This window comes from Gopherus evgoodei, chromosome 5, assembly GCF_007399415.2.
Source record: "Gopherus evgoodei ecotype Sinaloan lineage chromosome 5, rGopEvg1_v1.p, whole genome shotgun sequence".
In the NCBI taxonomy this organism is placed as follows: domain Eukaryota; kingdom Metazoa; phylum Chordata; order Testudines; family Testudinidae; genus Gopherus; species Gopherus evgoodei.
In genome coordinates this window covers 129,558,408-129,585,312 of record NC_044326.1, presented here as the reverse complement: position 1 = coordinate 129,585,312, position 26,905 = coordinate 129,558,408, and the positions used below count along the sequence as shown (strand labels likewise).

General features: G+C 40.8%; 1 protein-coding gene across 1 annotated transcript in view; it reads left to right on the top strand.

Moving 5' to 3' along the window:
• BMP2K (BMP2 inducible kinase) overlaps positions 1 to 26,905 on the top strand; it is a 116,264-nt gene that overhangs the window by 77,064 nt on the left and 12,295 nt on the right. Inside the window, 2 exon segments of the mRNA XM_030565116.1 lie at positions 9,710 to 9,867; positions 17,765 to 17,878. Coding sequence (XP_030420976.1) covers positions 9,710 to 9,867; positions 17,765 to 17,878 — 272 coding nt within the window.

The window sequence follows — 26,905 nt, the reverse complement described above, 5'->3', positions numbered from 1 at the left end:
CCCTCTGCCTAGACAGAGGCAGGACTTTGGCAGAAGGCGTAGTCGAGCCGGTCGTAGATGGCAGTCAGGACCCCAAGGGGGCCAAAATCAGGGCCCCTCCAAGCCACCTACAGGTCCAAAGCCAAACTTTTGAAGGTGCGCCCGAGGACAGCATACCAGTTCCTTTCCAGGATCCTTTCCCTCCCTTTTACAACCGCCTCTCCTTTTTCCTCCCTGCATGGTCCCAGCTAACTTCGGATTGTTGGTTCCTACGCATGGTGGAACTTGGGTACTGCCTCCAGTTTATTTCGCCCCACCCTTCCCACCCCCCATCCTCGTCCCTCTTCAGGGACCCATCTCACGAGCAACTCCTCTTACAAGAGGTGCGGATGCTCCTTGCCATGGGAGCCGTAGAGGAGGTAGCAAAGGACGAAAGGGGCAAGCGGTTCTACTCCCGCTATTTCCTAATCCCCAAGGTGAAGGGAGGTCTCAGACCTATCCTAGACCTGCGAGAACTCAACAAGTTCATGATTAAGTTGAAGTTCCGCATGGTATCCCTGGGGACCATCATCCCATCCTTGGATCCCAGAGAGTGGTATGCCGCCCTTGATATGAAGAACGCGTATTTTCACATAGCCATCTATCCTCCACACAGACAATACCTCCGATTTGTAGCCAACCGTCAGCATTTCCAGTTTACGGTCCTTGCGTTCGGCCTCTCTGCAGCCCCAAGAGTATTCACAAAGTGCATGGCTGTAGTCGCCACCTCCCTCTGCCGCTGTCGTTTACATGTTTTTCTGTATCTCATTATGTGGACATCGTCAAGGACCTATTCATGAGTCTAGGCCTGATGATCAATACAGAGAAATCCACTCTGGTTCCCACACAGAGGATAGACTTCATTGGGGCCATCCTGGACTCCAATCTCGCCAAAGCCTGCTTACCACAGTTTCAGGCGATGATAACAATTATCCGAGGCCTACAGAACTTCCCGACAAATTCGGCTCACACTTGTCTCGGTCTCCTGGGTCACGTGGCTGCCTGCATGTTCGTGACCAAACATGCCAGGCTATGCCTCCGTCCCCTCCAATCTTGGCTCACCTAGGTATACCACCTGGGCAGGGACACCATAGACATGATAGTCACGATTCTCCCGAGCATCCTAGGCTCCCTCAACTGGTGGTTGATGCCCTCCCTGCTGTGTGCAAAGATGCCGTTCCTTCCACCTCAGCCTTCTATGTCCCTGACAACGGATGCATCATCTCTCGGCTGGAGTGCTCACCTCAGCCATCTTCGCACTCAAGGCCTTTGGTCATCTCAGGAGCTGGCCTTGCACATCAATGTCCGAGAGCTGAGAGCAGTCCGCCTTGCATACCAAGTGTTTCAACAGCATTTGCACGGCCGTTGTGTCTCAGTGTTCACAGACAACACAACGGCCATGTATTACATAAACAAGCAGGGACAGACATGGTCCCTCCCCCCTTTGTCAGGAAGCCATCCAGCTTTGGGACTTCTGTATAGCCCACTCGATGGACATGGTAGCGTCTTTTCTCCCAGGGGTTCGGAACACTCTGGGGGATCGACTCAGCAGATCCTTCCTGTCTTACAAGCGGTCATTTCGTCCGGACATTATTCATTCTGTTTTCCGAAAGTGGGGCTTTCCCCGTATAGACCTCTTCGCTTCCCATGAGAACAGGAAATGCCAGATGTTCTGCTCCTTCCAAGGCCTCTCCCCGGGCTTGATCTCGGACGCTTTCCTGATGCCGTGGACGAGCCAACTGCTTTATACCTTTCCACCGTTCCCACTGGTTCACAGGGTCCTGATAAAGCTCCGCAAGGACAGAGCTCGCTTGATCATGATCACTCTAGCATGGCCCAGGCAGCACTGGTACACCATGCTTCTTGACCTGTCGATAGCCAACCCAGTTACCCTGCCTCTTCCCCCAGACCTCATAACTCAGGACCACGGCAGACTTCACCACCTGCACCCAGACCTGCAGTCCCATCACCCCACAGCATGGCTGCTGCGTGGTTAAGCCAGTCCAAGTTACATTGCTCTGCCTCAGTACAACAAGTACTCCTGGGTAGCAGGAAACCTTCCACTCGGTCAACATACCTGGCCAAGTGGAAGCGTTTCTCCTGCTGGTGCGAAACACATAATGTTACTCCCACCGAGGTCTCGATCCCCACCATCTTGGACTACCTCTGGTCTCCCAAACAACAGGTCCTAGCGGTATCATCATTGAGGGTGCACTTGGCGGCCATCTCTACCTTCCACCCAGGGGAAAGTGGCCTCTCCGTGTTCTCACACCCTATGTTTCTAGGTTCCTCAAGGGCTTGGACCGCCTATACCCCCAAGTACACCGTCCCCGCCCCGACCTGGGATCTCAACCTGGTTCTAACCAGACTTTTATGTCTGCCTCTTTCAAGCCATTAGCAACCTGCTCGCTGCTATACCTTTCCTGGAAGACAGCTTTCCTCGTAGTCATTACATCAGCCAGACGAGTCTCCAAGCTTAGGGCTTTCACGGTGGACCCACCATATACTGTATTTCACAAGGACAAGGTGTAGTTGCGACCACACCCGGCTTTCCTCCCTAAAGTGGTATCGGCCTTTCATATCAGCCGGGATATCTTTCTTCCAGTCTTCTTCCCGAAGCCACACTCGTCACGACGGGAACAATAATTGCACTCCCTAGACGTCCGTAGAGCGCTTGCATTTTATATCGAGTGGACAAAACCCTTTCGTAAAATGCCCCAACTCTTCATCGCGGTGGCAGACCTAATGAAGGGCCTACCTGTCTCCTCCCAGAGGATCTCGTCTTGGGTGACAGCGTGCATCTGTACTTGTTATGACTTGGCTCATGTCCCCTTGAGCCACCTCGCCGCACATTCTACCAGGGCTCAGGCTTCATCTGCCGCCTTCCTGGCTCATGTACCCATCCAGGAGATATGTCGCGCAGCTATCTGGTCCTCCGTCCACACCTTTGCCTCACAGTACGCTCTGGTTCAACAGTCCAGAGATGATGCAGCCTTTGGCTCAGCAGTTCTGCATTCTGCAACATCTCACTCCGACCCCAGCGCCTACGTAAGGCTGGAATCGATATGAGCAAGCACTCGAAGAAGAAAAGACGGTTACTCACCTTTGTAACTGTTCTTCGAGATGTGTTGCTCATATCCATTCCAAATCCGCCCTCCTTCCCCTCTGTCGGAGTAGCCGGCAAGAAGGGCCGTTGGGTCGGCAGGGGTATATATCCAGTGCCATGGTGGTACCACTCTAGGGGGCGACCCAGCCAACCCACCGAGTGTTGCTAGGGTAAAAATCTTCCGACGAACGTGCACGTGGCGCGCGCGCACACCTAATTGGAATGGATATGAGCAACACGTCTTGAAGAACAACAGTTACAAAGGTGAGTAACGATCTTTTTCTTATTCCTGCATTCTTTATTACTTCATCACACAATAGAGGGACACTGCCACAGTAGCCCAGGAGGGATGTGAGAGGAGGGAAGGAACGAGTGGGGTTGTTGCAGGGGCACCCCCTATAATGGCATGCAGCTCATCATTTCTGCGGGATCTCTGGGGCTCTGACCCGGAGGGGCTGTGCTCTTTGGCTCTCTAGTAGACTTGCCCCATATTCTAGGCAGGACTGACTGTATTTTTAGACAAAACATAAAGAAGAGAATGACCCGGGGAGTCATTCCCATTTTTGTCCATGCACCCCCGGCCGACCTCAGCGAGGCCTGCCAGGAGCACCCATGACAGCAGCAGACGGTACAAAATGATTGATAACCGTCATCTCATCGCCAATTTACAATGGCAGATGGTGTAGTAGGGATGATAACCATCTTTGCTACCTTGCAAAGGCAAATGAATGCTGCTGTGTAACACTGCAGTACCGCGCCTGTCAGCAGCATCCAGTACACACGGTGACAGTGACAAAAGGCAAAACAGGCTCCATGGTTGCCATGCTATAGCGTCTGCCAGGGCAGTCCAGGGAAAAAGGGCGCGAAATGATTGTCTGCCGTTGCTTTCACGGAGGAAGGATTGAGTGACATTTATCCAGAAGCACCTGCGACACTGTTTTTGCACCATCATGCATTGGGATCTCAACCTAGAATTCCAATGGGCGGGGGAGACTGTGGGAGCTACGGGATAGCTACGGGATAGCTACCCACAGTGCAATGCTCCAGAAATCGACGCTAGCCTTGGTACATGGACGCACACCACCGAATTAATGTGCTTAGTGTGGCCGCGTGCACTCGACTTTATACAATCCGTTTTACAAAACCGGTTTATGTAAAATCGGAATAATCCCGTAGTGTAGACATACCCTCAGAGTGGAGTGTTCTGCTGTCTCCAGGTTTCTGCCATTTTTTTCATTTTGTGAAATCCTTATTTATTTTATCTATTTACTTAATTATCCCCTTTTCTATTTTTGTTTAGCACATTTGTGCTCCTGGGAGCAACAAAGTGTTTCCCCTTCCTCTTCTTGGTCCATTCATTTGTGCTGGAGCACAGTCTGTTACACTTTAAGGGTTTAAGCCCTCCCAGACCTGCCACGGGACTTTTCCCTGCAGTGACAGACACTTGAGTTGCCTGCGGTGTTTGGGGGACTTCATAGTGTAAAGTGTGTCTGGGATTCAAAGACAGGTCCAAAAGAACAGGGAAACTAGACTAAAACTCCTGCCTAATGAAACGTACTCTAGTTCCAGAGGGGTCTGCTCCCTCCTCCTCTATGTTGGCCTCAACACTGCTGGCTGCTTTGGCCACCATTGGAGCTTTGTCTGCAGCTCCAGAAATGACCTTTTCAAAGGAAAAGAAGCACACCTTCCCGGCCAGGTGGACGAAGAAAAGAGGTAGGTCACCCCATATGACCCACTCTCAGACTTCGCATTCCTCAGAGGGTATGGCTGAATCTCTGACTGAGTCCAGGACCGAGGTTTTTGTACCACATAAGAAGCCCCATATAGACAAGCCCGCTAGCGCCAGAGCACCTACTGCAGTGGCATCACCTGATCATTCATGGCACTGCTTTATGCACAGGGCTATTGTGCATATATTGATACCGTTCTGTTACCACAGTTCGCAGATGGTTGAAGACCCTGCAGCTTCCTCGGTACTGCAACAATCTCCATGTCATCAGTAGGCATTTCCGCCTCTGGTAACAGCCCAAGTCTTTATTAAAGGCTATCAGAGGCCTTCAGCTCCTAGATTTGGAGGCCCTTATAATTTCTGATGAGCTGGAGTCTCACTGTTGAGATCTGTCAAAGCTCCCTCCCTGGTACCATTCAGACAGCCACAAGTCGAAACTTTTTCCTGAGTCACCAGCCTTTAGAACTGGCTGTGTTACCTTGAGGTTCCATTTGTAGCTCAGGAGAGGATTGGTCAGATCTTGGTACAGGAATTCTTCCATGTACTGTACCACTACACTCCTATGAATCCCTCTAATGAAGAGGATTTTTGGGGTACCTACCAGACATTGTAGGTCTAGAGAGTCTGATTATCATTGAGAAGTCTTACTTTTTTCTTGGGGATAAAGGATCAGTACCTACCAGTACCTTACTGTTCATGGGTACCAACAGACAATTCGCTCACTACTTCGGTACCGGATGATACACAGGAGGGACAAGAACCTCAGGGGGGTCTCTTCTCCTTCAGTCAGATCCTCTTTATTTCTGGACCAGGTGGCAGTAATATCACCACCTTCCTATGCTGGTGACTTCAAGACCTTCCAGGACTTCATGCAGTGGCTGGTGGACTCTCTCCAAATCCTGCTAGAAGAAGTCCAAGAGTAGCATCATTCCTTGGTGGATATTTGGAATATCAATCCCCAAGGAAAGATTGCCCTGCCTATTAATTTCTCTATCTCTTATGTGTACTTTATGGCAAACAGCTGCCACAATTCCATCCACCTGTAAGAGGGTAGATAAAATGTATTATTCTGATCAAGTGGAATAGAACACTTATTTTCTTATCCCAGTCCTAATTCCTGGTGGTGGATGCAGCCAACGAAAGGAGCCATCAAGCACACTGTAGACCTTCTCCCGTGGACAAGGGATCAAGTGGCTGGACTGTCTGGGCAGGAAGAGCTACTCATCTTCTGCTCTTCAAATTCATATTGTCAATTATCAGGCCTTTGTGGCAAAACAAGACTTTACCACATACTCAAAATTTACACATTTTATTGTACACCTGCCACAAGACCAGAGAAATCAATTTCAGTCCATTTTGGAAGTCTAATTAGTTGCAAAGGCCTCTGTGCAGACTACCCTAAATGTCACCAACACAGCTCCAGAGCCACAGCCACGACTGTGGTCATGAGAAGAGCATCCTGGCTCCAGGCCTCAGATTTTCTGAGAGGGGTGCAAAACACTATGGAGAGTGTGTCCCTTTAGAAGGATCCAATCTCTTCAGTGAGAATATGGACTCCTCTTTCTTCTTACTCAAGGATTCCAGGGCAGTTTTGCAGCCACTGGGGATTTAGGCTCTTACAACAGCAAGATTGTTTAGTAGATCCCAAACTGCTCAAAGATCCAGTCCATTCTAGTATCATCAGCACACCTTCTCTAAGCCTCAGGAACTCTTCTTGGGCAGATACAAACAGCAAAAATAAGGACCCCCTCCCACCTTCTAGTCAGTCTGCTCTTTCTAAGATGTGGTTTTGACAGCTCAGTCAAGAACATCGAGTATCCCATTCCGCTGGATCCTCTCTTGTGCAATTACTTCCCTGTGTCCCTTTTGGAGACTCTGTCCCACTCCTTGCCTCAGACAAGTGGATACTGGAGGTCATCAGAGTTGGTTATTCCATCCACTTTTACTCCCCTCCCTCTCACTCCCCCTTACCTGTCCCTCCTCAGGGACTCTTCTCATGAGGAGCTTGTAAGATAAGAGGTTCAATCCCCCTTCTCTTCTGAGCAATAGAGCCAGTTCTGCCACAGTTTATTGAAAGAGGTTTGTATTCCAATCTCTTTCTAGTTCCCAAGAGACTGAGAGGGTGAGACTCAAGAATTTGAATTATGTTCTAGCGCAGCACTTCAGAATGGTGACACTTCTACCATTATTTCATCCCTAGATCTGGGAGGCCGGTTTGTTGCCCTCGACTTACAGGATGTCTGCTTTCATGTGGCCATCCACCCATCCCACAAGCACTGCCTACACTTTAGAATAGGAACAGACCACTACCAATATTGAGTTTGTCCCTTTCAGACTCTCTGTGGCTCAAAGGGTGCTGAGAAAGATCCTCTCAGCAGTAGCAGCTTCTCTGTCAGCTTGATAGTCTTGTACTTGGACAACTGGCTGCTCTAAGGCAGGTCACCTGAGGAGGTCCAGTCATCAGTGGGCAAGGCATTAACTTTATTGTAGTCTCTGAGCCATCCTCAGAAATCCATACTATTTCTGGTTCAAAAAATAGATTTTATAGGGCCACTTGAAACTCCACAATAGCAAGAGCCTATCTACCCAAGGAAAGATTTTCCATCCTATCCAGTTAATCTCAATACTGCAGTTCAGCCCACAAACAACCTTAAAGCCTTGTGTAGAGCTATTGGGTGACATGTCTGCTTCTGGATTTGTGATTACCCACGTGAGGCTGGACCTCAGATGTCTCCTAACACAAGTAACAACTTCTTCCACTAGAGTGCAGCCTGGATCTATAGCTCTCCTGAAGGACGTTCCTATAACAGAAATCTGCAAAACTGCAATTTAGTCATCTTTCCCTACTTTTGAGCAGCATTATGCCATTTTACTTGCTTCTAACGATGACGCCACCTTTGGTGACACAATCATTTGAACTCCCTTACCACCCATCACTTCATCGTTACTGCTTGGGAATTTGCTACAGTGGAGCACTCAGAGACATACACTTGAAGAGGGAGAGGTTACTTGTCTTACAGTTACTTGAGTTCTTCAAGAGGTTTTGTCCCTATGGATACTTCACTTCCTGTCCTCCTTTCCCTCTACTGTGGAGTTTTCATTGAAAAGGAACTGAGTTGCAGTGGGCTTGCATCTCCTTTTATCCCCTCATTTGAAGCATAAGGCAGGCACTGTTCTGTGCAGGCACGGGCCAGCAGACACGATTTGGCAGTCTGTGATTGAGAGCATGTGAGCGCGCACACATCCTATATGGAGCACCCATAGGGGCACAACATTTTGAACTCAGTGTTACTGGAAGGAACTAATCGCTCCTTCTCCAAACATTCAGACAAGGCTCCTAAGTACATCATGCTTTTTAGTATGATTTCAGTCAGAGTTTAGATCTTTCCCATGATTTCTAAGTAACTATCCATGGATAATTGGGTTTTGCCTGCCTCATGGTGGTAGGCCACGTCAGTTGGTCTCATTGTCATAAGTCTTCACCTAAAGCCAAAGACTGTAGTTTGTTACTGGTTTGGCTGCTTTTGCCGGTGATATTTCCACCACCAAAGGGAATTGGGTTATCACCACTTTTTTTCTCTTAGCTTTTTAATTTTAAATTTGAGTTGAATTTTTTCAGGCTGCATCGGATATGGGATCATGATTTTTATACAAATTGGAAAAGCTGGAGGGTGGGCACGTAGAAGGGGTTAGGAGACGTAAATCAAGAAGCCAGGGCAAAATTTTGTATGTTTCCGGTTAATAAAAAATGGAAAGAATGAACGTATATTTACATATCTATTTAGGCCTGGTCTACACTGTAAAGTTATGTCTGCTTTAATTGTGGAAAAATGTCATGCCCTGTGTGACGTACTTAAACCAACCTAAGCCCCAGTGTAGACACAGTTGACATAGCTATGGCCTCTCAGAGAGATAGGTTTAAGAACCTCTTCCGTCATGGTAGTGTCTGTCTATGCCACAGAACTATAGCGATGCAGCTGCAGCACTGCAGGTGTGCCACTGTAGTGTTTCTAGTGTAAACATTCCCTTGGACATTCACATACTAGTCATTCTTCTTTGTTCCTTGGAAGTGATCTCCAAAGGAAATGGATTTGTCTTTTTTTTGCTGCTGATATATATAAAGGCCTGAAAAGTTTTAAAAAAACACATTAATTAGATGTTGACATGTTATATATCTCTCCTTTCTTCCCTTATTTTCAATGAAAACCAAAGAACCAATGGTATTAAGATTCCAAGAAAGGAAAAACATGATTAAAGAGAAAGTGACTATTTTCTTTAGTCATTTTTTCTTGTTAACACTTAGTGAACTCTATAAATAAGTGGGGAAGGGGGACCTTTTAGTCAATAGCCCCACTCCTTCAATAAGGACCCAGCAGCTCCCAATCTACAAATACATTTTTCTCCAATTCCCCCTCCCCCCCAAAAGAAAAAAAACCAGCAGCAAAACAGGGAAAACAGATTTTGACATTCCCAATATTTTCCTCTCCCTCTCCTAAAAAAGCAGAAATAAACATTTTGGCTATTTTTAATATAATACAGAAACAAATAGCTACACCACCTTTCCTATTTCAGGTCACATTAACATTAGAAGGTGTTTGCGATTTGGCTATGCTTAGAATGAATGGAGGGAAAAAAACCCATAAGGTAAATCACAAGTTGAAGCGAATTACATACAACAATATAAAACAAAGTGGAACAAAACTCTAAATTATTGCTAAACTATCTCACTAGGAAGCTGTCACATTGTGTGTAAGAACAAATATTCAAAGACCTCTGAAATGATGAAATTCTGATATGCTTAATTTTACATCAATAGGCTAATTTTTTTTATCTGCTTCCCCAAATTGACTTCACAGCTCAGCCGTTCCTGATGCAGAGGCCGTTTCCAGTTACCCAAAGCAGAACATCAGTAATCCACCTGATATGTCAGGCTGGAACCCATTTGGAGAGGACAATTTCTCCAAGCTAACAGAGGAGGAGCTACTGGACAGGGAATTTGACCTTCTGAGATCAAGTAAGGGACGCTTGAAGGCTTATTTCGCTTCACAGTAAATAAGGGCTCTGTTTGTACACTCAACAGTGCCAAAGACTGTCCTTTTTTAAGGACCATGCAGTCTGTTGTACAGAAAATTCTTTCTGAGCATTTGAGGGCAGAACTAGGTCCGCCTTCTCACTTTTCTTTCCATTTGGAAAATGTGTGCAGAAGAAATTCACTGTTTAGCATTAGCAGCTATTGATATAATCTTTAACTTTTAAATATTTCTCATCTCCTTGACTGTCAAGAATTCTAAAGATCAGTAGTATGGTGTTCAGATACATGAGAGAGTTTAGCTGCTTGCATTATTCCATTTTCAGCTCTGTTTTCTTGCACATCAGAACAGAAGGTTCTGTTGGTCTGAAATGCCCTTTGAAAATGCCGGAAAGAAAAATTGGTCTATTACATTATGTTAATGTTTTGTAATGTCCTTTGAAGAGTGGCTACATGTAAGGGCTGCTTTATTGTTCTGACATGGCAATAGTTGAATAAACTTTTTTCCTCTTTAAGTCAGCTATCTCAATGTTTTTACTTGAAATCACTTTCTTTAGTCAAGTTGTTGGTATTCATCACGATACTATTTTCAAATGTAATTTTGTTAAGGAAGACTAGGTCTGTTTTTTTTTTAAAAAGACCTTTAGCATGTAGCAAAACATGACATTGACTTCTAAGTTACAAATATAATCATTTGACAGCAAGGATCAGATTTCTCACTAGTAAAAAATACAGCAAAATAGCTAGTGGGGAATTAATGGAAAAAAATAATTTTAACAGAGCTAGCTTCTTTCACATTTCTGGTGGCTTAATTTTTCCAAGTGACTCCTTTTTTTTTGTAAGCTTGCTGTGAGAATGTGGAATGCCAACAAGCAAAGTGAACATAAGAATATTAAAGAACATACATGAAATCATTTTTCTACCATTTAGGTTCAAGAAGTCAGTCTAAAATAGGGCAGAACCAAAAACTTACCATAGCGTTGCACATATGTGCTTTTTTTTGTACCTCTTTTCTAAGATGGCAAAGTAGCATTGCAAAAAATGAATTATTTTCCAGTAAAACAAAATAATTGCTCTTGTTAATGTTTGGGAAATTAAGATTGTCCTAGTTGAAAATAACCATTCTTTAAAAAAAAAATTTGTTTTGGAGCTTGAAACTATTGTCTTTCCAGTAATTGTGTTGAAAATCTTAAGCATTGTTCCTTCAAAAGGAGCCTTAGAGGATTTGGAAATCAAAATAATACTCAACAGGAGAATATTTGTTTAAAAGTGAAAGGTCAGCATAGCACTGCCCATTCTCATAATTCCTAACCACTTTGCTGACCATAATTATGCTAAATGTCCTGAGTACGTCCTGCATCTGGCTTCACTGAGTAGTCTTGAGCCATGTTTCCGATAGATGTAAGGAAAATAAAAGTTACTGACCAGAAAAATATTTTAAGTGGCTTCATGACTAATGTACTAGCTGCCATCCGGCAAATGTGCTTACTGAGAGTGGCTGGCTATGCTTAGTATACCCAAAGTTCTGTTCAGTTTGGTGAAAGGTGTAGAAAAATGGACGATTTAAACAGATTCTAAGAAGGGAAAATAAGATTGTCAGAGATTAAGATTTTAAAACTTTTTTTCATACAGTGTGATCATATTCTAAAATTCCAGCAAAATAGAAATCCTAAAGTAATGCTATTTTCATGCAAAGCCGCTTTCTTTGAAGGTTCTAGGAGCTTGATTTCTTCCTGTAAATGCTAGTGAACTTTGCATAAGGTTATCTCATCAGGAAATTCTAACACCGTTGTCTCAGAGGCCCTGAAGTTATGTAATGCCTTTATATACACTTGATAGAGAGCTCATGACACTATGTAGTGAGATGACTGGTGGTATTCTCAGCGCAAGATTAAGGAGAATATAAAGAAGAATAGTTGACTAAGATTATTGTGCAGTCTGTAGATTAGAGCTATGTTTACACTCACACTTTTTTTGGTATAGCTTATGTTGCTCAGGTGTGTGGGGAAAAAAACACCCCCCAGAGTGACATAAGTACACTGACAGAAGCGCTGTTGTGGACAACACTATGTCAGCAGGAGACATTCTCTTGTCGACAGAGCGACCACAGCTCGTTGGAGGTAGCATAGAGCAGCTGCACGCGTGACCTTACAGCAGCACAGCTGCATCAGTACAGCTGTGCCGCTATAAGTTCTCTAGTATAGCCATGGCCAACAATTGCTTTAGTCCAACATCACAGTGAGCAAGATGGACCTGTAAAGTGATGGCATAAAACGGAAGAATTATTGTAAAAATGAAGAATTATAACCATTTTTACATGGTTGGTGGCTCCTGTTAATATTCCGTTCATTATATATAATGCTTGCAGTTGAATTAGTGTAGTAGCCTTAAGATAATATTTCTTGGAACGCAATCCTTGTAAAAATGGGAGTGCTTGAAACCGCACAATTTTCTCTCCTCTTTTGCTCTTTACTGTTAAGTTGGGAGGAATATGTAGTAAAAGTTAGAGCATAGTAGACATTAGACTTCATGTTATCTGAATGCCAACATTTGTTTGAGTTGTTGCTTATTTCCTCAAGTATACTGAGCTTGTGCAAGAGAATTATATGAAGAAAATAAACTAATGATGTCTTGTACTCTACAATCTCTTGTATGTTCTCTGCTGATTCTCCATTAACAGTTACTGGTTACCTCCATTGTCCAATGTTTGTATTATACCCTGCTAGTATAACTGACTAAACAAACAGTGAGTGCTGATGTATCTTGCTTTTCCCCTACCCTCGCCTGTAAAGTGACTTTACTGTTGTACAAGAAGCTTATGATATGATCAGTAATCCACTAACACTTCACATGTCTGTAAAATTAAGTACCTGACCACTGTTCCATTTATTCAGTATTTAGTACTTAGCTTGTATGTAGCATTATATTTTAAAAAAAAAGTTAATGTTTGAAATTTTTTTTGTAATGTTACATTACATTTCTGAACTAGGTAATAACTCTGTTTATAGATAGGGTTAAGAGATTTACCCTAAGTCCTTCAATGAGTTGTTAGAGCCAAGACTAGAAACTCAGGTTTCCTGACTCAGTTTTTTTAACCACACAACAGCACTGCCTAGGAAAATGTTGAGACGTAACTTGCTGTGGTTTGACAAATAATACAGTAGGTGGCAGACTGGTTGGAGCTAAGATCAAAGGATAGTGCATAAAGTGCAATAGTTTTTCTTCCTCATCTTTGGCTTGAGTCAAGTTTTAAAGCCTCAGTGGAAAGCCCTACTATAGATCATAAATTTCCACAGTCTTAACTCTGATAATGAGGATTTCCTTAATGAATTTCTCATTGTAATTATTGACATCCTGTCGCAAAACAGATCCCTTGTATGAAGGCAATAGTAGACAAAATAGATAAAATACTTCCATTAAATTTTAGCCTATGGATTTTGAGTGTTGACAGTTAGCAATCTTGTTCTAAAAGTATGTTCTGTAATACCTACAGTAATCTTCTAAAATCAAAGCACAAATGTTTACCCCTATAGAGTTAAAATGTCAAAATTGATAAATGTAGAGGCATACACCTCTACAGCGATAATTTACATAATTCTGTTTTTAATTATTTTGTTGTACATTAACGAGATTATACTTGTTAAAATGTTTTTGACATTGTGCAGATGTATTTAAATATATATCACTGCTCTCTTCATAAAAATCACCAAAATCCTTTCTACAGGAGAGGACATCAGTTTTTACAAGAGAAAGCTACTGTTTATCACAAAATGTGTAAATTTTCTAGGTTTATTTTTGCTTTTTTGATCTAAGGGAATAAGGACAGAAGAATGAGAATCCAGAGAAGAAAATTTCATTGCTGTACTACTTAGCCCAATAATTGACACACATTATAAGCTATTATATAGTCTTTTGAAATAAACTTTTCTATTAGCTTTCAGTTTCACTGGGCTGGCAAATCACAAAATGTTGACCCTTGTTTTTTTCTAAAAGCCTAATTTGTTATGTCATGTCACAATTTACGTATACATTAAAATATTTAAAGTTTTGTTCACCGTTATACACTATTAAACAAGTTTCCTAGGTTCTCCCTCTTGGGTCTCAAAAGTCAAGGTTTTTAGGGTATATGATATATCTGCAACTATCAGCATCTTCATCTTTGGGCACAATCTCTCCTATAAACTGGTTAAACCATTATCTGCATGCATAGTAGAGTATGCACAGAGAACTAAAGTTCTTGATGCTATGATGGTTCAGCTTTTTGTTCTCCATGTTCACTGCAGGAGAAATGAATAAACTTGCTATTTTATATGTGCTGTGGAAAAGATCTGACTTTCACAGAGGCAGTCACTTGACAATTAACCAGTAGATGAAGTGGAGTGAACTCTTTTGAGTAAAAATATTTTTTTTCAAAATTAGCTATTCCATTAGCTATTGGCTTTTTTTCCTGCATCGTTTCCTTTTCCATGGTCATGGTTTTAAAGATGTCAGTGAAGCTGCAAAGGCCAAACATGAGTGATTGATTGTAACTGGGTTTCTGAAAATTATAGAATTATATTACAATTAAATGGTTTCTTTACTGACTAAACTCTCAGTTGTAGCACTACACTTTGGAGCCAAAGTAAAACACTCACTGGAATCTGGGTAACCATAGTAAACAGTCATCTCGGCTCACCATGATTTTCTGTTATCTTGGCTCCTGAAGTCTTTGCTGAAAATTTTGTTCCTAGTGTAAATAAATAAATAAAACATACTTTCCCAAATGGGAACATTTTAGTATTGCTGAGTTATTGCTTTCTAAGCTCCAGTACTCTTAAACTGGAACCTATGGGTTTGAGACTGAAAACTGCCCATTCTCCTATATAGAATTCCTCTTCAGATCCTTCCGAATCATATTATTTTTGAGACCCCAAATCACTTCAAACAAGTGTGCATATGGACCTAGGGTTGCAAGCATTCTAGAGAAATGTATAGAAGGCCCATGGGCCCAAATGCCCTCAATTTATTTTATCTCCAGCTGTGTTGAGGAACCATCTGCACCATGTCTTAAGCAAATTAACCAGTGCTTGATTGCCTTAATCATTGACACTCAAGGAAAGCTCATGCAAGCTTTTTGTCCCTCAGTTCCAGGCTATCACATGCAAAGTAATCTTGCTTGCTCCACATGTTGAGGGTACTTTGAGCATCAAGAAACTATGGAGTCAGCCTGCTTCTGCCCTGGCCTTAATCAGGAAACTGTACAAACTCTTAAATGACAGCAAGATTTAATCTTCTTCCTCACCCTTCCTTCCTTGGGCTCCTTGTTAACTGTATATTTATAAATCAATGGGAGGCAAGTCACTGTGACATCAACGCCAAAGGTTAGATCAATTGAGAAGGAAGGCTTATTCATTTTTTCTACTAGCAGCAGTATAACGGTTACGGTATCCAGACTGAAAACCAGCCTCAGCAGAAATAATTCAACAGAGGCAGTTTCAGAGTGTGGAATGCAAGGAGTGCCAAGTCAGTGAAAGCATTCCTGGATCCCATTAGCTTATCTTCTGAATCAGCTGATGTTCCCAGAGAGCTAAGAATCCCAACTCTTTATTTGGAATCTAGCTGTCTGAAAACCTTCTCCCTATCAATCTACCTCCTTCCCATCCATATTCTGAGGTCTTTTCTGTGGAAAAATAGAGGTCTCCATTTTGCCTACAGCAGGAGACTAGGGATGATGCTACCTAAAGCCTCCCATATGCACATTTTATATAAACTTGTATTATGGTAGTGGCCACAATGCAGTAGGCTCTGTCCAGGTATGCAGTAAGAGGCAGTCCTTGTCCTGATGACCTCACAACCTAAAACAAGCAGCAAACAAAGAGGGGGGGAAAAGTATTTTCCTCCACCCTATCAGCTATCTCCAGTTGGTCCTCAGACTCCCTGGGAATAGTCAGTTCATTTAATTGGCGCTTTGAAAAAAGGTCCATATAGACCAGATCAGAGAAGATGTTACCTGTATAAGGGTCATGCAGGAACAAATGTGAAGATGACTGTGGGAGAAATGGAAAAAATTGGAGGTCATCTGATCATCATGGGCAGGGAGACAAAGTGTAAGAGTTAAACAGTTAATTTTAGGCCATATAGAGTAGATGCAAAAGAACAGCTAATCAAATTCCTCACATTGGCCCTATGCATATGGGTATGATGGTGGGAGGAAACAATGCTGTTTAAAGCCTCCCACACACCTGTCTTGTACTATGCTTTAATTTGACAGTGCTTATTACTATGGCCTCTGCAGAATGCCATTTTTGAAACTTAAACTGACCAGGAGCTACTTGAAGTCTTCCATGACTCGGACATTCAGGATTTGCCGTAACAGAGCAGAAATTGACTGACTTTTAATACAACAATCTGGTAGATGAACACAAACACATACACTGGCACCTTGTGGTACCAGGTGCACAGAGGAGCTGGTGCAACTTAAAGCAGTTTGAGTGCACATACAACTCAAGAACCTGCTGAGGTCTGACACAGTGATGTTGCCACCATCTCCTTCCCCTACACAGAGATCCATATGAAGTCTTGAGACTGGGTACTGCTATAAGTGACACATCTGTAATCAACACAGTTGAACCACCACCTTCTTCAGCTCTTGTGTGGGAATTTGCCAGAAGGGTTTATGACTCATTTTACAAGAGACATGGCCACCTATTTATCTTGCCTCCATCAGATTTATTATGCTTTCAGTTTGTATCTGGCTCAGTAATACTCTCTCAAAATGCCGGAGCTAGACAACATGCTCACCCTGTCAAATCATTTGTCCAATTAAACACTCATTGCTCATCCACCTGGGAATTCCAACTACTTGTTAATCTACAATGGAATACCACAAGGATAATTATATTAACTCTGGTTACTGGTAACTTTTCTTTCTTTATCTGAATGTATAGTTTCTGCAGATCCTTGCTCACCTGCCCTCCATCCCTTCTTCCTTTGAATAAAAAATTGGAGTTTAGCCAGATGGAGAGACGCTGTGGACAATTGAGGATATGGGCCTTTTATACTCGCAGAATGTATAGCTATGACTATCAGTTTGTGTACTGTTGGGTAACTGCTTTGAAATAGTTCCAGGACTCCTGAGCAATAGTGCACCAAGATAGATCTGACAGAATTCCAGTTACTTGGGTTACCTTCTTGTCTCATCATTGATGAACCCTGGAACACTAGGCTACAATAAATGAGGAGACTACATTCCCAATTTTTTGTTGCATTATTCTTGTAATGTTGAATACTGTATGTATCCGATTCTAAAACACATTGCATGGACCAGAACTCTAGAGAATAAAGAGCATACAAAATATAACTGTACTTGTTTGGATTTGGTGAAACTCAGAAACTGGTATTGCAGTCATTAGTACAATCCCATAATTTAAAAGGGATGCTGGTGGGATTACTAATTTATGTCCTTCATTGTGGTTCAGCTTTACCTTTAGGGAAGTTGGTGAATTGTTTTTTAAAACTGATTTTAGGCATAAAAAATAAAAATGTAGCACAAGGCGTCTGACTTAGGTCTTTGGATACCATGGTGTGTTTTTGTGATATTAGAACCTAAATGGAACATAATGAAAATTAGTCTTACATGCACTGCTCAGAGAAGTTTGACGATATTGTTTTTCGGTTATAATACATTTTCATCATCTGCCACAATTTACTTCGGGGTGGGAGTGGAGAAGTAAAACAAGAATAACTCTTGCAGATGAAGGCCTTCGAAAATGGAATAGATGTCAGGGTACAAGGAGAGGATCTGAAACAAACACAAATCTATTTAAACGTATCATTAATTTGGCATAAGAACTGCCATTTTTATTTTATTTTATTTTTTGTTCTGTTTCATTTATTTTTGCAGACAGGCTCGTGGAGAGGAGAGCATCCTCAGATAAGAATGTGGAGCCACATTCTGCTCCACAGAACCATCCTTCTGAAGATCCCTTTGGTTCTGTACCTTTCATTTCTCACCCAGGCAAGTTACATATGTAACGTCACTACCTCTTATTTAAATCTCTCTCTCTCTCAAAGGAAGCTTGTTCAGTTATATGACCAAACCAGTGCAAATTGGAATCATCAGCCTTGTGGTTGAAGATTGAATAGAGGACAACTTTTCTAACGTTATCGTGAATGTCTTGAAGTTTAAATCTAACGTAGCACCCAAATGCATTGATACATTTTACATTTCAAAAATTGCGCATGCATGATCTATTGGATTTAATACAACCGTGTCAGTTAAATGACTAATTTTCCTTAATAGAGTTAGATTTTTTTTAGGTCACACAAGTATTGCTACTTTCCTCTATTGTTTTCAGCCACCAACCTTTGTCTTCTATTTTTGTTGTTGGTTCCTCTGTTTTATTAGAACCTCCAGGTACAACAGCAGAGGGATAAAGAGCTTAGCTTTAAGTCTGGTTACAGTCACACTTATGACACTGCGACTCTGTATAACTTTTTCTTTATAGAGACAGATTTTCTTACTGTACTTTGAACTCTGGGATCTAAAAACCAAATTGTGCTCTGTCGCCTACTAACTTGCCAGTTATTAAAAACTCTGCAACAAGAACTTCATTGACAGTTTTAAGGCAGGAGGTAGAATAGAATCTAGGGCACTCCTCCATAACATTAAAAAAAGCTTTCGTTACTTTGTACTACTGTGCAGCCAGCAATGAGTAAAATAAGGTTCAACTTAAAGATGCTCAAAGTTGTGGGAATGTTGAGTTAAAAATGCGCTCTTGGTGTGATTTTTCTGACTGTCCATATCCACAGTAATGGTTCCTCTAATATGCTCAGATTTCAGTCTTCAGTCTTGTGTACTTCTTTTGCAGCCACATTCCCTTTTCTTCTTTCACTTTGCGTTTCTGTGAATCTGCTTGTGTGACTTAAGCCTTTTCTGACCATACATAACCAGGTGTGAACAGAATAATATTTGGCATTCTGTTCTCTGTGGTACTCATTAAGAGCTAGGCTGTTCTGTTCGCATTCTCTATCAACTTTTTCCTTGTCAGGCTGCCTTAAACTGGTTCTGCTCACATTATTACATTTTCTAAGTTTTCTTCCATTATATCTGCTCAGCAAGCACTAAATTACCACCTCCAATTACCCTGCTCTAAAGAGGTCTAGCATTGCTGAGGTCTCTTAAGCCTGTCCTAAGGACTGTGTGTTCTCCATAGAACTAGAGACTCTGTAGGATTTGCATTATGCAGTATCTGCAGAGGCTCTTCTTTGCCTTATAGGCAAGACTGAATTAATGTGAAATAAGGAAAGAAATGGTTCCTTTGTGGGGTGGCCACCCAAATTAACATTGCTGTTTGCTTGCTGATTATATCAAGATCAGAAAAGTAAAAGGTTTCTTGCATTGTGATACTTTTTAGATCTGGAAACTTTTAATAGTCCCTTAACTTCTGACAACTTTTTGATGCTTTTACTCTGCTACTGCTTCTCAGCCTGCTGTGCCTATAACCTTCAGATAATTAAACTGAATTTATTAAATCATATAATGAAAAAAACCACTTTTTTCCATTTACATATATAGGATAATCTTGAGTCCAGGAAATGGAAGAGCTGCGGCGATCTTGAGAGAAATACTATATATCTTCACTATTAACTTTTGCCATTTATAAAACTTAGAAAAAGGTATCTCCATTAAAAAAAAAATATATTTACAATCCTGGATCAGTTAAGGCTGAAAAGTAAGAGGAGACTTACAAAAGATCTTCTCTAGCTGTTGGTTGTAAAAATTCTTACACCACAGCAGTCTGGGAGGCCTTGCATATGGTGGGGTCTTTTACTGGGGGGCAGGGGAAAGCCCTGCAATAAATGTCAGTGGTGGTCTTTGCGTGATGGTTCCTATTGCATTCCGCTGCGGGTTACACGCTCACACAATGTGTCCGGAGCCAGTGAATTTGAAAGTAGTGTCCAGTGATCCGCGCGTGCTCCCTTGCTCACCTTTTGCCTCTGACTGATGGGATAAAGGGCAGGGCAGACTGACCGCCTCTCCAGTTCCTTCTCACTGCTGGTTGGTGCACCCCTTAAAATAAAATTTAGCTTTGTAAATAGTGTTAGTGTTGTGTTATGTTAATCCTGGGGAACCCTCCCCACTAAACCTCATGTGGATACTATAAACACAGCTTTCAAAAGTGGCTTTATTAGGTTAATTTCTTCAGCAAGGACAATTTGAGGCATTGGACATGAATCTTTGCTATTTAGCAAATACAGAAGCCTGAAAGAACGTCCTTTCTTTACAAGGTGACAGTTATTTTTCCCCTAGATTCTTGACCTCATATCTACACCACAATCTGTCAAATCTCAAAGCAGTTTATAATGTCTTGTGATGGCTGGCACAGTTTGGTGCAGCTCGTGAAAGAGTTCTGCATCCTACAAACAAATTGGTCCTTTGTATGTTAACTTCTGGTAGAGTGTTTTAGTTAAAAAAACAACAACAAAACATTCCCATACATAAATTTCTGCTATTAGAAATGGTACTCAATGGTAATGTGATAGATAGTTAACTGTCTTGGTCTCCTTTTGGTCTCAGCCTTTTAAGAATATCTAAACTGGATCCATACAGTTCCCAGGAACTTGAAGACTCTTTAAAAAAAATAAATATTTTCAGGCTCCCAGGAGCTGGAATTATTCTCTGAATCAAGTTGCATTTTCTAGCTTTTGGTTTAAAAAAAAAAAGCAGAGTTTTCATTTCTTTACTACTGCAAAGCATCTCTAATGAAACTAATGGATATTTTTACCAGAAGTATCATCTAGCTTTCCCTGAAAATTTAATTTTGAACAGGTAAATTATAGTGAGTGTCCCAGTCCTCAGACTGTGGTAATCAAGAATAATAGATGATGCATGATTTTAAATCTATAGGCATGATTTTAGACCATGGCAACTCCTGTGGTAAGTTTCTCCCCATCGTATTTTTACTATAACACATAGATTACTATAGATTTTGATTTGTAAATGTGAGGCACATTTCACTTAAATTTAGGCAGAAGAAATATGGAATAGAGTTGAGTCAGTGGGGCAAATTTGCATAAAACACCTGATTCCCTATATAAATATCAGTTATGACTGCACAGTTCTCCAGCTGCATGCAAAACATACTTACTTTGGTACTTTTGAGTTGCCTGGTAGATGATGCAGTTAACTCATGCTAGTATCTCTGGCTAAATGATCATCTGCTTAGCAATGGTCCACTTCACAGTAAGAATATCTGAGTTCATGGAGTAATTTACTTTAGGGGGAAAAATTCTTTTTAAAAAACCTCGCATTTAATATTGTGGACTTTAATGGGGGGGAAAAAAGCATAGCTTATATTGCAGTAATCTTTCTTTATTAAACTCTGGCTGTCCGTTTCCTACTACAGTGGGAATTTATGATCTGTGACAAGTTGATGGTCCAGAACAACACTGATTGCTTTGCCTGTGAAATGACTCAAGTATACTCCTGTCACTCATTCTGTTGTGTGATCATCTTCCATCCTTTCCTTTTTGGGGATGAGCAGAGATCCTTTGGAGACTGTATATCTAGGCATCCTTTAATAATAAATGATGAAGTAGGTTTCTACTATCATTAAAATGGATCAGTACATCAGGATCATGCGTTATGTAAGTCAACTCATGTATGATACAAGAGAGGTGCCACTAAAAACCATCAAAGACGTAACAAGTGTAAAGTTATTCACAGATGTTTTGAAGGGGAAAAAAAAAATTCTAACCAAATGTTTGTTTTAATATCCAGTTCTTGTCTTGAAAACGAGCAGCAAGCAGCATAAATCTATTACAATATTCAGCAGCTGCTGCTCTGCCTGTCGTCAAGGAAATAGTGCAGATTTAGTTGAAATGTCCCAGTAATCCTGGGCCTGACATGGCAAATTGCTGTGAAATGATGGCAGCAGTATGTTACCAATTCAAAGAAAGCGTAAGACCCTTATGCCCTACTCTTCCGCCCCACCCCAACCCCTAAAATGATGAACCAGCAGAAGGCGTGTAATTACTGCAGTTGTTACAAGCCATTCATCCTCTTATAATCGGATGTCTAGAAAAAGAACATCAGAACAGAAAATTTCCTTAAAGATTAGGATCTTCTTATATGATTAAAGATGTTCCACCTGCCTTTCAGTTGAGTGAAGAAGAATTGTCTCCTACAAGATGCAAACCTGATTAGAAGTACATTGCAAACAGATGTTACTGCATATTTCTTCAGCTTGTATAAATATATATTTGAAATTTTCATTACAGCAGTTTACAGTTTGAGAAGATTATTAAAAAAAATGAAATCTTCTGCCATGTTGATTTTGAAGTGCATTCTGGCAACATTTAGAATGTCATTAAATAAACAAAACTCATTTTTTCCCTTTTAGGCATTTATTTTGATACATTTTTAAAATTTTTGGTAAATGAAGTATAGTTTGACAACTTTTTTATTTTGGGGGTTGAAAATAGAAATTTTCCTCCATCAATAACAGCGAAACTATGTAATGTTTAAACTTATGTGAATTATCAACAATACAGGGGCTTTGTATTTGGGTATTTATTTTTACTTGTTTCAGGTTGAATTTGTTGCTCATTAATTTAACAACAGCGACTCTGACCCTAAAGTCACCAGGAATATTATTGTTGATTTCAAGTGGGAGTATGCTCATTCCCATAAAGCATGTTTGAGCTGTGCTTAATCGTGTGCAGGAATGTAGTGGAAGCCTCTTCAAGCAATGATGAATCCAGCAAAGTCTAGCACTGTAATATTCCTTGAGGTGATCTCAAGATCAATGGTTGCTTAAAAAGGATTTTCTCTTGGACATGTTTCATTGTGTGGTTTTTTTTTTTTTGGTGTATATAAAAAGTAAAGAAAACTTATTTCTTCAGAAACTGCTGTAACCTTCTGATAGGCGTTCTCTTCCTTTTATTCCCAAAAGGGCCTGATTCTCCCCTTTCTTAAACTGGTTTAAATCTGGAGTAATTCCACTGAAGGCAATGGAGACAGTGGTTTTACAACAGTGTCTCCAAGTGAGAGGAAAACCAGACTTGCCATCTCTATAACTATAATCTCATCATATGATTTAGAAGTTGCAGAAGTTTAATACATCCATAATATATCATTTTCCTCAGCAAAGCTCATGACAGTCATATGAAGCAAAATGTGAATCTCTTCACTGAAATAAGGGTTGCTGGATTTGCTTTTGTATGATTCTAATAAGTATCCTACAGTTTCAGTGGGGAGCATGTCAGGAAATTAATCTCAGGTTTTGAATAAAACCTGCTTCTTCCTCTAGGCAATAGTTTTTCACAGTGTTATCTGCAGATAACAAAAAAGAAACCTATCTGCTATTAATAGAAGTAGAATGACTTTTGGCCTTATACTGCTGAGTCTTTAAATGACTATTCCGAATTAACTCCCATAAACTGGCATTTAGTATGCACTTTCAAGTACCCTGGGGAGGGTGCGAAGATAACTTATTTCTAGATCTGAACAAAAACAATCTGCATACAAACAAGGAAAACACTTCTGTGGCTTGTACACACAGTATGAGAAGTAAGCAGTTAAGGGCAGAAGTGTTACTTAAATGAAAGTTAGACGTTATTCTAAGTCTAATAGTAACCAGAGGGGAAAATATTCTGTAAATCTGATTATTCCAAAATTGCAGATGGAATGGGTAATTTGGGGGTGGTTTTGATGGGGATGAGAATTAAGAGAACGTAGCTCTCACCCACACTTCTTTGCAAGCTATGTCTTGTAAGCTTCAGATTTACATCCAAGACACCCAAACTTGATCTCACTGTTCGTTACGGTCAATAAATGGGAACAGAATGCTGACACAAAGCTGTGGGTAGGAAAGATCTTACAGGTTTAAAGAAACAAATCCCCCACATAGTTTCTTGTTCTCTATTCTTGGGTTGTCTCCTATATTTTAGGAGGTTGGTCACCAATTTTAAACTGCAGTGGTTCACATTAGACCATGGCAGAGTGAGTCAGTCAGCATGGCTGCTGCTTTGTTAAAATCTTTTTAAATGAGAGGTTGAAATGGGAGCAAGGGATGAACAAGGGTCTTTGCAGTGCACTTCTGTGTGAAAGTTCTTTGAGTTACAGCACTAGCTGAGGAAACAGAGCTTTGATTCTTATCCCCACACTTACATGGTTCTGGTTTTAGAATTTAAGTGGGCAGTCTTTTCTGTTATGTAGGATAGGAACATTCAAATGAGAAAATGACTTGGCAGTCATCAAAGAATGAAAATCCTGCATATGTCTTCAAAGTAAATCTGTAACCACAACAATAATATATTTTGAATTTTTTTTTTACTGTGAGACTTATAATTAGTCTTTCTGCCACTTGTTCAGAAACTCTGCTCTTTTTTTCAACCCCATAGCAACAGATATGATGCTTTTGTAACTGCATTGCATTCACAAGCTGAAGAAGTAGGAAGTTCAAGTTGAAAGGACATTATTTCTATGCATGATATGCTCTGTTCTCTAATTTAAAAAATGTACAAACATGGGTATCTAGAGTGGGTTCCTGAGTTTGTTTAGACATTTGTGACCTAATTTTCAAAAATACTGAGAGCTCAGTAGCTCCCACAGAAGTCATGGGAGCTCATGAGTGCTCAGCACTTTCATGAACCAAGCCACTTATTTAGCTACCTACATATGGATTTAGGACTTTGCCATTCTGTTCATGTTCTCGAAACCCTGGGTTAGGAGATGGTTGAGTTGGTTAAAACTGCTATACTTACTATATACAGGCAAGGGACTCGGTGAAAAACTAATGGTCTCTTTATAAATATGTCGTTATTTTTGTGTGATCGACCTACTTCAGTGCTCATATAGCATAATCTTTATTCTGAAATGGCCTCTCATATGTATATGATCTCTGTTCAATAGATTGATAGGTGGGAACAGTAAAAGACTTCAAATCTAATTAATTAGACATTTAGAATAAATAAGAAAGCACTCAGATAACAGTAGTCGTAGCAATTTATTCCTGTTCCATGCTCTGTCCTGATTCTTCCTGCACCTCTGTGCAGATCTTTAGCTCTATTTCTTCAGTATTACCATTAGTGACGTATGGGTGCTAACAATGTTTAAGGACTCTGTAGAACAATCTCAGACAAACACAACCCTTTTATCGACCTGATCCTGGAAACATGGCAGTGAGTAACGCTATTCATGTGACTAGTCCCATTAGCCTCACTAGGACTGCCTGTTCCTATGCCATTGCAAGGAATGGGGGCACCAAAGCTGATTGGCAATGGAACAGTTAATCATATACTGACTGTTTGCCGAATGCTTTAAATATAAAAACTAAATATTACTTTGTCAGCTGTTAAGCTATTCCTAAATTTTTCAAAGCTCTTTTGGATTTATTACGGCTGAAAGAAAAACATTGATAAAGGCTATCTTGACAATAAGAGATGCTCGGGTGGTCACACCCAATAACAGCAAATGTTCATCCCAGTAGCCAAACAAAACCCACCTAACCACTTCAGGTATAGTTGCAGTAGACATAGCAAACAAGCTCAAATTAAAAAATTATTTCCCAACAAATTTCTTCCCCCTTTCCTCCATTCTCAAGCCCATTCCTCTACAGGGGTTATTGTCCACTTATTGAAAAACCTAAACTTTAGGATGTTAATTTAGGTCAACAAAAGTGAAGTTGACCTAGTATGCTAGGACTTTTAAACTGTATAGATCAGATCCAGCACCATTGATTGTAATGGGCATAAACTCAAGCCCCAAGTCTGCCATGACAGAACACATGTAATAAAAATGTTTCCCATTGAAAACTAAACACGCACCATAATATGGGATAAATCTTGCCACAGTATATGCTCCAGGGGGTCAGACACAGCCCTCACGGTTTCTCTTTGTCTTGCTAATGCAGTTTGCAGATGGTTAGTCTCCTAGCATAATCAGGGTGAGAGCATGAAGATGAGAATAAAGACTAGTATGTGATATTTAGATATTTTCAGTATACCAAATTCAGTTCATCAGACAGAAATTGAACTATTTTCCTGTTACAAGTGTTCAACTCTCTTCATACAGAAATAGGTGTGTGTAGGTATATACAAAAAAGCAGAATATACACATACTTTGGTACACATTTTAAAAACAGGTTTGCCTTTCTGAACCTAATGTTGCTAATGTCTACCCTAAATCAGATAGATTTTAGGTTATTTTCATTTTGCAAACTAATCACATTCATGTTAACAATTACAGTGTCTCAACGAATATTGGAAATGTCAGGATTTGCAAGACATGGGGTTATAAAGTCCCAACATGAAGGCTATACCTTTGGGAAATCTAAAGTGTCCAGTAATCCAGATTTTAATTTAACAGTAAACCAAATGTGCGCTATTTAAACTAAGAACAGATAAGAAGCAGTTTAACACCAGAAGCAAACAAACAGTCCAAAGCTATAATCACCTGATGTTTCTGGTCATTTTGTTCTTAAATCCATACAAAAAACATACATTACTTCTAAATTCTTCTTATGACTGGGGCCATGTTTTAGAGATGAAAAAGTGGTTATCAAAAACTATTCAGTTCTACTTTTTTCATAGAATAAAACAAGATAGTTCAGTAAGTGTCTGCTTCCTTCCAGAAATAGATCATTAACCATCAAAAGATAATATTGACCTTGCTTGGGGTGTTAAAGTTGCATACTCCTTGAGTGACAAAGGAATAAACCATAAGCCAACAGCAGAAGCTTTACCAGTTAGAAACCAATGAGTAGAGTGACGAACTTTTTACTCAGACTAACCAATTCATCATTTAAAAAAACAACATGATGCAAACTTGCCCTGTCCTGTGAATAATTTTCAGTTGCTTATATTCCAGGGGGGCTGATTTTTTTGTATGAAAAGAGAGGGCCCAATCCTTTAGTCTTTGCTCAAGCACCACTGTCATTAAAGTATATGTAAATTTTGCTTAGCTGAGGACGTTCTGGGTCAAGTGCAGTACTACAAAGGTGGTTAATTGCTTTAACAGTACGTAGCTGCCCTACCTATA